Genomic DNA, 11,238 nt, shown 5'->3' with positions numbered 1-11,238 from the left:
GGGTTCAGACAACTGATGCATGTAATTATGATGCGTTATGATGTGAGTTTTCGATGATATGTGTTATGCGATGAACATGCAAGTTTCCCTAACAAGGCCCAAGTATAAACCTTCCTAGGTTTCCTGGTAAGTCTAGGGTCGAACATAGGGACTACTGAGTAAATATGCGACAGACACTTTGATTCTATTACGGTAGTAAAAACAAATGAGGTGGATAGTGTTTTGATCAAGGTTTTTTCCTATGCAACGGAGTTGAACGCAGAGTTGATAAAAGCGTAGAGTTACAATGAGTATGTGATGAAGGGGTTGAGAAGGGTTTTAGCTAACATTCCTTAAGATTGTGCACAAGTTATGCGATCATGCTACACACAAATAACAGCACGTCATTTCTTAATGCAAAATGCCATGATTCCTATTTCTAGGACGCATGCGATGTGTATACGAAACAGTCGATATGACTTATGTCTAAGCCTCTATTCTTGTCTATGCAATGATGAATGATGCACACATAAAACAAGGTGACCGCATACAATCATTCCTATCTCTAGGGCGCATGCAATGTGTAGATAGCAATAGAACTTATGTCTAAGTTTCTATTTCTTGCTTATGTGATTCTAATCCTACTCTCTCAAGCCTGGATTCTAATCTTACTCTCTCAAGTCTAGATTCTATCCTTAGACTACTCTCTCAATTATATCTAAAGGGTGAATGATGCATACATAAGACAAGATGATCGCATAAAATGTAAATCTTAAATCATGATAGCTAAGTACTTCTCAACCCATTCAGAAATTTAGCTACTCATGCGTGATATGGAGAGATTGAACATAGATTGAAATGAGATTTCCATTTTCTATAAATAAAGTGTTGAATACAAAATAACAAATGGAATTGAGAGATAAGAAGCCCGGTAAGCAATGTCTTGCTTCCCGTGGCCTTTTACATTGCTATTTTTCACTCCAACTCTGTTCTCGATGTGTATTATTGCTCTCGCAAGTGTTGGCCTTCCCTCCTTTGTAACACTTTCCAGCAGTCTCTCGAGTTGTCCGAGAATGATCTCTCGGCTTCCTCGTCTCCTTGCTCTTCTCCGTCCTCTAAGTATGACTATGTGTGTGAATAGATTAACTCTCTCTAAAAACACTAACTTCGAGCTTGTTAACCCTTTAACACTGGTAGCCTTCGGTATTTATAGAGCTCAAGGTGAAACAGTCTTTCTTGCTAATGATTGCAATAATGGGCGAAATTAATTCCCCTGTTTTGATGCACCGATTATTGGTCACCGAAAGTTGAGTGTACTTGCTACAGTGTGACTTTAACAGCTTGTCAACTAAATTCGGATTCGACCGTTATTAGCTTTCCGTCCCATCGTGATTTATTATGTTGTCACCTTGATGCGTAGTCTTTATACTGCCACCTTTTTAAAAAGCTTCTCACAATCGCATACGATCACATGACTTGCGATCCCAATCTTCAAGCGCGCTAATGCCTTGTTCTTTTGGATCACATTTTCACTTCGCCATCGCATTTTTCCTGCACAAAATAAGTAAATTGACTATTTTTATGTGATAGGCGCTTGCGATCGCAATTTCTTTCAGTTTAGTGCTTTTGGACATGATATTGCTTATTTTACCATCACATTCTCTCATTGTTTTACTTATTTGAGCTTTAATAACTTGTATTTCTACTAGTTATAAAACGACGGCGGACAGCGCCGCTTCGAGGTTGATGAACGGTGGCAGGACCGGGGTTGGCGCTAGGGTTCATGTGAAGAGGAATAAAGAAAACGGGGGGGAGGGTAGGGGGTCTTGGTTGCTAAGGAGAAGGATGAGGGAGAGAAGAAGAAAATAATGTATATAAAAGAATAAAATAAAATACTTTATTTTATTCTATTATATTTTATCTTATGTTATTTTATTCTTTTCCTTAAATTTCTAATCCCTTTTTCCCTCACAATTTCCAATTAAAAAAGAATTTAACTAACCCCATTCAAAATGAAATCAATTTCTGACATTAACTCTAATTTAAATTCATGTATCTTAAAATCCAAAAAATAAAAAAATAAAAAATGTTCTCAAATAATAGAAAGTACTGAAATTACATTACAAACAAAATTCAGGGTGTTACAGATTGACTTTGACATGTTTGGAACAACTTCCAGATAAGTAAGAAATTTCCTCAGCCAGACAACCTCCTTGGCAACTTCACAAGCCGCTACATAATCTGTCTTCATGGCAGAGTCAGTAGTGCAACCTTGCTTTATGCTTCTTCAAACTACTGCTTCTCCATTAAAAGTGAACACTAATTTTGATGTGGATTTCCTAAAATCCCTATTAGTCTGAAGATCGGAGTTAGTGTATCTTGTAAGGATCAAATCCTTAGACCCATACATAAGCATATAGTCCCTTGTTCTCTAAAGATACTTGATAATGGTTTTAACGGTTGTTCGATGATCTAATCATGAATTGGACTGATATGCGCTGACAATCCCTACTGCATAGCAAATATCAAGTCCAATACATAACATTACATACATCAGGCGATGCATAAGGGATCCATCTCATTTCCTCAACTTCTTGAGGTGTCTTAGAATATTATTCCTTAGATAATACAGATCCATGCCTGAAAGATAATATTGTTGGGGTTGATGCCCTAAATCTCATGGCTTTTGTAGTTTATAATTGTAATGTACGAACAATTTTCTTTATATAATAAAATATGAGATATTTTATTCGATATTTAATAGCATTAACCCACAAACCAATAAACTAACATCCAAGGTTATTTTTTTGTAGCTTAAACATGTATGTAGAGACATGTAAGTAGATCATGTTTAAGTGATAACCTAAATGGTCTATAGTAGATGGATAAGGTTGGGTACCTTGTCCTGGTGACACTACGAATATGACCTGCTTTGTAGATGTTACAATTGTTGTAAAGTGCTACAAATGATCTGATTCTAATCCTTTATGTAGAGACATGTGAGCGATGGTGTTTTATACAAAGGAGTTTGTATAAGACCAGACCATGAAATGACTAGTTTTATTATATAGCACCGTTCATAATAGAGACTTACATTTCACCAAGATGACCATAGGTGACATGACTTGAATCCTGAATGTGAACTCCTGCCTTTGAAGGCGATTCTTTGATTTGTATGGGTGAGAGTGACCAGATCACCAACTTATGCCTACCATTTTAGGGATTCGTCTAACTGGAGAGTTAGGAACACAGCTACATAAGACGAAATTCACTCATTCCCTAACGTCTGGGTAAGTAGATAAATTGTTCCCCTGAGGGCCGATTCTAGGGCTTAAACAATGTGGTGTCACACCCTCTCTTGGCCTAATAGAGATTTGGTCATAGTTGGACTATGACCTATTGTTCATTAAAGGGGTCACCGGTACTTAAGAAGTTAAATGTAATTAGGGGACAAAATGGTAATTTTAGTCCAACTGTATTTAGGAGTAATTTGTGAAAGGTCATTGCATTGTTGATTGGTTATATTCAATGGACATCGAAATATATCTATAGTGCAAAGAGTGTAGTTGTTGGTCTTTAGTGGAGTAATTGATAGTTAATGGATGTTGTATGTTATGTTATTTCATTGTTATGTGAAAATAAAAATTGGGACGATCTTCGCTTTCGCTACGGAACTTCATAGTTTCTTTAATTGGTACTAGAGCAGTGATTTTTTTGTCCCAATTTTTTTGTTCAAGAATTGATTTTACAGATCTATTAGTGAGTTGCATTATGTTTATTTTCATATGATGAATGATTATGAATGGTTTCAATTTTTGGATGTTTCGGGATTGGACCTTTTTAGATATATCTTCTTCTTCTTCTTCTTCTTTTTTTCTTTTTTATTTTTTACAAACTGGTTTGTAAGGGTCCTTTGTTTTTGGGCATTAATTGTGACAGAGTATGTATTTCTTTGATATTGAGATATTCGTGATTTTTTTGGTGGATTTTTGGATAAAACGAGACCAAAATCGGAGGAAATCGAGAATTCGCAACTGTACAGTAGCGTTTCAACGCTGCGAACGACGAATGGAAGAATTTTTCGTAGCATTACAACACTAGGTCACAACGCAACACTCTGAGATGGAATTTTTTTTGGTTCGCATGCGGTTCGGTTCGAGTTGCAATTGGTTCGCGTCCGGTTCGAGCGGTTCGGGTGCTGGGCGGTCCGATTCGTGTGGTTCAAGATCCCGTTCGCCTGTTTTGAACCGATTGACTATTACTTTGTAATAGTTAGTTGTTTTTTAATTAATTAAAATAATATAAGTGTTATATTAATTTAATTAATTATGTAGGAGTCCAGTCCCAATTCAATAATTGTTTTAAAGTATGCAAATGATGTATGATTTATTTTATATGTTTATATGTCATAATGTATGCCATATAGTAAAATCCCACCATAGATTATGCATCGTTATATTAAAAATGTTATAATATATAGTTGCATAATTTAGTTTTATAGCATGACCATGCATCATATAATATAAATGTTATAATATATATTTGCATGCATTAATAACATAGTCATGCATCATTTATATGATAAGTGTTATAATATATAGTTTTAATGTATGGATGGATGTATGTTATTAATTATTTCATTACTTTAGTATATAAGTGTTATGTATGTTAAGCAATGAAATAAAATTGCATGAAGCATATCACTACTTTAGGTTATTTTATAATTATTATAATTTACCTATGTATACTTTAACATGCAATAATTAGTTTTTATTTATTTCATTAACCCTTATTGAGCTAGTAAGGAGACTTTATGGACATACAAATTAGAAACTTCAATAATATGAAATTAATTAATTAAACTCTCTAATTAAATTAATCAACCTTCATTAACTGTCGGTTACTTTACTAAACACCGACAATTGCACTATTTGCATTGTAGATATATTTTTATGTCTATTGGGTGTAACTAATCAACCGTAAGTTGACCCTTCATAAATTACTCGTAACTACAGTTGGATCACAAATACCGTTTTACCCCTATAGTTACTAACTTCTCAAGTACCATTGATCCCTCTAATTAACAATTAGTCATAGTCTAACTATAACCAGACCCCTCCCTGGTTAGTGAGAGGATGAGATGTCTCACCGTTCAAGACTCGGAATCAATCCTCATGGAAGCAATTTATCTACTTACCCCAATAACGAGAATGCGTGAATTTCTTCTTGTGTAGTTGCGTTCCCAACTCTTCACTTGGACGAACCCCCAAAATGGTAGACATATTGAGTCGGCGAAACTGGCCATTCTCACCCATGCATATCAAATGACCGCCCTTATAGGTAGGAGTTCACAATTAACTTAGGATTAAGGTCAAACTATCTATGATAACCCTAAACATTTCGTGGTTCGATCTTATATAAACTCTTTGTATAGGATAACCACACTCATATGAATGATCAGGATCATATCATTTATAACATTTTAGAATAATTGTAACACTTACAAAGCGAGCTGTATCTATAGTGTCACTAGGATAAGGTATCCAACTTTATCCATCTACTACAAACTTTTTAGGTTATCACTCAAACATGATCTACATGTATGTTACCACATTAATGTTTAAGCTACATTAAAACAACACTTTATCTTATTAAATAAATAATTTGTTTGTACAAATAAATTACAAACTACGAAACCACTACATTTGGGGCATCAACCCCAACAATCTCCCACTTGTCCTATATATATAGGGTTGGAGACAGAACAATTATCATTATCTCCTCTCCTTTAAAGCACTGTTCTGAACATTCTTTTCTGGTCGATTCCATTCCTAGTTTCGGCAAACACACATTTGAATTAGGGAGTCATGTTAACCTTGGAGCAACCGAATTACGCGATTTAGCACCGAGATCGTGCTGAAATTTGCTTTCAAGGCAGTGAGATTACCATGACACAACAACGAAATCTGGCAGTTGATTATTACAATGATGGTGAGAAATGGAGAGCATAAGCTTAATTTTCTAAAATAAAAACTAAACAAATGAAATAGTTGTCAAATCGACCTAAACGAATTGAGGTTTAAAAAAAAAAAAACCTTAAATGCAAGCTTATGAGATACGAGACATGTTTGCACACCTAGTAATAAAATTATTATTTAAGAAAATCATGCACAATAAAATGGTACGAATTCGCCAACAAACGGGGACAGACGTCGAAAGTACCATTAACGACTCAATTTTATTTTTTTTAGGATGACATAATTTCCCAGACTCGAGCAGCGTAGGCCCCTCCAATCCATGACTTACCTCCCACGTAAATCATTAGCCTCACGGCAGTCTTGAATCTTGATCCTTCACCTGTTTGTGGTTTCCATTGCGTCATAATTCGTGTATCGTCGAACTGAATTTCAAATTCAATTCGTTTGTTCCGAAATAGTATTTAGATTTCTTCATCCGTTGATTCCGTTTCACTTCTTCAGCCCAAATCAATCGGTTAATTGACGAAGGCGCACTTCTCAAGGATGAGGGAGAGCGGGATTACGAAACGAGGGGAATCACGCAATCCATCAGTGGTAAGTTATGCATTATGTGAATCGTCCTAGTTTTCCTGTGCGCTGCAATTTGTATCATTTTTATGCTTTTAATTCCGAGGGAAGTTGCAGATTTTGTGAATTCGTAATATTGTCATCTGCGCGAGATCGTTTAGTTTATAGGAGTTTATTGCATTTATTTTTGCCGTTTAGAAAATAATCAGTTGATATGGTAGTTTAGTGTCGGTAGGTTTAGGAATGTTTTTTCATTGTTCGCTTTTCTTAATTGATTTAAAAGTTTATGAGGCTTTGAAACTTCGAATTGAAGAACCAAACAATTGTATGAAATGGTACACTTACTGAAATAATAGAAACCAGAAATTTGGAAGCAGAAGATATTTCATAGTTGATGGAAGTTCGTTTCCCGTAAAAATTGATATAACTTAATGCAAGGGCAAAAAATGAAGATAAGTATTGAGGGGAAAAATGTGGGATTTCTATTGATGGATGAGTGAGTTACTTGGAATCAAGGTTTGGACCATTGGCATCATAATTCCTTCTCGAAATTAATGTCAGGAGAAATTAATAATTGAAAAATTAACTTATTATCTCATTTATGAAACATCATAAACGGTTTGCATAACATATAATTCATTTTCAAGAAGTCTGATAGAAATGCAATAATTGTTGGCATCTTTTTTACCTCCTTTGTTAAGTCTGAAATATTTTGCTTCTACCTGATGGTTTAATTGTTTTTTTTCCCTCGTAAAATAATGTTCCACAAATATAAATGTAGAGTTGGGAATGCTTGTTTTGTTCATACGACTGTTGTTTATATTTAAGCATGATAAAATGCTCATCCTTATGATGACCTCTCTGGCTGATTTATATGGTCCTTCTTTGTTTTACTTGATGCTGAATTTTTGGTGGTTGATGTATTGTCCGCTATTGGAACTTACTACCCTGTAGTTCACAGATATGGTCAATATCCTTGACAAAAATTATTTAATTCTGGGTGGAAGTAACTGTCAACTATGTGTTCTTTATATATACATGTGTGTATATATAATATAATATAAATATATAGCCTCTGAACAATTCCTCTTTCTCAGGAAGAGAATGATGGTTTGATTGAGGGCCTTATTCCTCAGCTATTTACTTCTGTACCAGTTCTCAACGAGGCTGCTTCTTATGTGGCACAAACAACTTCATACTTTACTAGCTGTTTTTCTGATTCTTCGGGTATTTATCTTTCCGTTTCTTTCGTGTTTCTCTTACTGTCTTTCATCTCTTCAACTACCTTTATCTTAGGTCACTCTTGAATTTACCTGCTTGTGCATGTGTAAATTATTCCATCGGTTTGAAACTCTTACAAACCTTTTCAAAATTTGCTCATCTGATTGTTGATTTGTTGACTCTTAGAACCTTCTACAACCTGCCTGTACGTGTGTGCCCTTTTCTAAAATTATTTTGTATTTACAATAATTCTCTATTTTCTGGTTCATTCTCTTCTGTGTTTTTACTTCTATGGTTATTTTATAGTTTCTTTTGCTCATTACCTTTTTATTAATGGTTATTATGATGTTTTCAATTTAACCAAGCCTGGCTCTAGAAGTGCTAATGATTTTATGTCTTACTTTTTTTATATTGACCACTGTTTTACATTTCCATGGCATTCTTACTAATTTTCTGACAGTTTTATGGTGATTTGGTCTCAGTTGACCCTGACCTTAGAGAACCTAGGAATTCTGCTTTACACGAAGAGGAATTAGTGATGTTTTCTTCCAGAGAGCCTGCAGAAACGCCATCCAGAACCAGGGGAAATCAAAAGTCTAGTGCTACACAACCAATAACTTCTGAACCACGTGAACCTGCAGTCAAAGCTCCACCTGTACATACTGAAGTTTCAAGGACCACAGTTGAAGAGTCATCTGGCCACAATGGTGGTCTCCAATTGTCAAATAATACTGGTCGGAATGGCATGTCAATTTTTCAAGGGTATTGTTTTGTTAAACTGAAATACATATACCCAATGGGAATCTTAGGTGTGGGCTAAACTTTGTTTAGTTTGGTACATATAACTTAATTCCTTTCTTTTGTTTGTTTCATTTGTAATGCTCAATCTCATTCAGCCTTATTGATCGGGCTCTGAGGACAGTACGCGGATCTGCAGATGATATAGGATGGCTTCAAAGTGCATCTGGAATGCCGCCGGTTGAAGATGGAACTGAGAGGTTTGTGGAAATTTTGGAAGACATCAGGTACTATGAGTGATAGCTGCCATTGCTTTTCTACTAGTTATCTGCATAAATACATCGTGGCCTCACATCTCTTTTTGTCAGGCATGGTATTCACAGATTACCTAATTCAGTGGTTTACTTGCTGGTTCCAGGTAAATTTTGCTATTTACTTAATTTTGTTAGTTGATATTTGACAGTGCATGTGAATTGGGCATCTCTGAATCATTTGGTCAAACTAAGTTGCAACCTTGTGTTAAGCCTGTTATGAACTCTGATTCTTTTTAAGTGCCCAAGGACAGTATTGTAGACTTAAAGTCACGTTATCTCATGGGGAACTATATCTCATAACTCTGTTTTTGGTCATCAAGGCAAGGTCACCAAATCCTAGATTCGGAAACACAGAACTTAAATTGTTCATGATGTTGAATTAAAAGTGAGAAGATTGAATCTAAAAAAATTTGAGGTTCTGGAACAAAGTTTAATTATAGAAGTGTCAAAATTGAATTGTGATTTGACAATGCCAGATCTAGTTTATGCCAGATCTAGTTTTAAATCCCAGGTTTCTTTGTTGTAATTGAATATTAATATGCGGTAAGGGAACACTTCTTTAAACATTGAGTTTTCTTTAGATGCTTTTGTGGTTTGCTTGAAAACATACTTACCTGGTTCAGCCGCTGTAATACATGTAACTGATAGGCCTTTTCAGCAACCATGGACCATTGTATTTTGTTGATACAAAAACGAAATTCTCAAAGATGGGTCTGGCATGTCATATTGCCAAGATTCATAGCGAGGTATTTTTTATTTGCTTTGAATTTTTTACCTTTCTGTATTTCTCTTCCCATCATGTTAAACAATAAAAAATCTATAATCAGGCGTCAGTGGAGAAAAATGCAAGAGAGATCAAAGACTACGTTGAAGAAATATATTGGGGTTCGGGAAAACGTGTATTAATTCTTGGGCACAGCAAAGGGGGAGTAGATGCAGCAGCTGCCTTATCATTGTATTGGTCTGATTTGAGAGAAAAGGTTGCGGGCTTGGCATTAGCTCAAAGTCCATACGGCGGCAGTCCAATAGCATCTGATATCTTGCGGGAAGGACAGCTTGGTGACTATGTGAACGTACGGAAGCTTATGGAGATTTTGATTTGTAAAGTGATCAAGGTATGCGAAGGCAAATTGTTTTGGAGATTCTTTCATAGAAAATATGCAAATATGGACTCCCTCTCTATTGGCAAAATTCCTAAATTTATGGCGAATTGAAGTTGCAGCTTACTTTACAAGTATCGATGTTTTTTAATAAAAAACTTCCTCTCTGTCAGATAAATGCATATTCTAGCTATCTTGTTTGTATGTCATGGGCTTTATATAACATCACATTTATCTCTTGTTCTTTGGCTGTAGCTTCTCGTTCTTATTTGCTAGCCTAACTATTACTTAAAAGAAGAAATTTCAAACAGCAGGAGCCCTCTTTTATCAATGTTTTTAGAACGATGATTTGTATAGCTTAGACTCCAAATGCGTACTTGAAATTTGAACGGAAAAAAAAATTATAGATGATTTGTTTGCTTTCTATCTAGGGAGACATGCAAGCTCTCGAAGATTTAACGTATGAGAGGAGGAAAATTTTTTTAATGCAGCACCACTTGCCAGCAGAACTCCCTGTGGTATCATTCCACACCGAAGCCAGCATTTCACCTGCTGTTATGGCCACCTTGTCTCGTGTTGCTCATGCAGAATTACCAGCCCCACTCTCTACTGCTCAAGCTGCAAAACTCCCTGTAGTGATTCCCCTGGGAGCTGCAATGGCAGCCTGCGCCCAGCTGCTGCAGATCCGTTACCGCGAGAAGAGTGACGGACTTGTAACATGCCGTGATGCTGAAGTCCCCGGATCCACTGTGGTGCGTCCAAAACGTAAGCTAGACCATGCCTGGATGGTATATTCATCTCTCAATGATGACACGTCCGAAGCAGATGCATCTCAGGTGTGCGAGGCACTTTTGACATTGCTTGTTGAGGTTGGGCAAAAGAAAAGGCACCAGTTGACGAATAAAGATGAATAATAGCATTGATATGATATCGTCTCTGTTCACTTCCAATTTTCATTCTCCCAAGTATAATGAGTAGGTCGCAATGGAATTTGTTGTGTATATAATTTGGCTTGTGAGATCACTACTTTTGATGGGTTGCGATAATTCTAGTATTAAAGCGGCGATGAATCCATAGATAGCAAATTAGATAGATAAAATAGGCGATGCTTGAAAAGCAATAAAACAGTGGTGAAGCAGGTTCTTCGTTTATGCCATTCAATAAGGGCAGGCCGACTGAGTTTTAAATTTATTTGTTCTTCTTCCTTTTTTGGCCTATTTGCTATTATCATTTTTATTTTTATTTTTTACTCTTATGTGCAACTTAACCATAATTATGAGATAATTTAACCGTAATTTGATGTTATGAGTACTCATTAACTATTGAGCTTAACTCGATGGT

The 11,238-nt window shown here is 35.8% G+C and overlaps 1 protein-coding gene across 4 annotated transcripts; it reads left to right on the top strand.

The window, feature by feature from the left end:
• The first annotated feature begins 6,162 nt into the window (after positions 1-6,162).
• LOC120089033 (alpha/beta-Hydrolases superfamily protein) lies at positions 6,163-11,088 on the top strand. Of its 4 annotated transcripts, none has more exons than XM_039046470.2 (8): positions 6,163-6,551; positions 7,622-7,751; positions 8,228-8,507; positions 8,642-8,770; positions 8,852-8,901; positions 9,446-9,543; positions 9,625-9,912; positions 10,389-11,088. In XM_039046470.2, exons 1-8 carry the CDS (start codon positions 6,501-6,503, stop codon positions 10,809-10,811), a joined length of 1,449 nt encoding a protein of 482 aa, XP_038902398.1. In that variant the 5' UTR covers positions 6,163-6,500; the 3' UTR covers positions 10,812-11,088. The 4 variants fall into 4 exon arrangements, with proteins under 4 accessions (XP_038902398.1, XP_038902393.1, XP_090164924.1 ...); XM_039046465.2 differs by having other exon boundaries at positions 6,173-6,551; positions 10,329-11,088; XM_090308798.1 differs by having other exon boundaries at positions 6,206-6,551; positions 8,206-8,507.
• The last annotated feature ends 150 nt before the right edge of the window (positions 11,089-11,238 follow it).

This window comes from Benincasa hispida, chromosome 1 (assembly GCF_027475165.1).
Source record: "Benincasa hispida cultivar pf3 chromosome 1, pf3_genome.v1.1, whole genome shotgun sequence".
NCBI lineage: Eukaryota > Viridiplantae > Streptophyta > Magnoliopsida > Cucurbitales > Cucurbitaceae > Benincasa > Benincasa hispida.
This window is presented reverse-complemented; position numbering and strand designations above follow the sequence as displayed.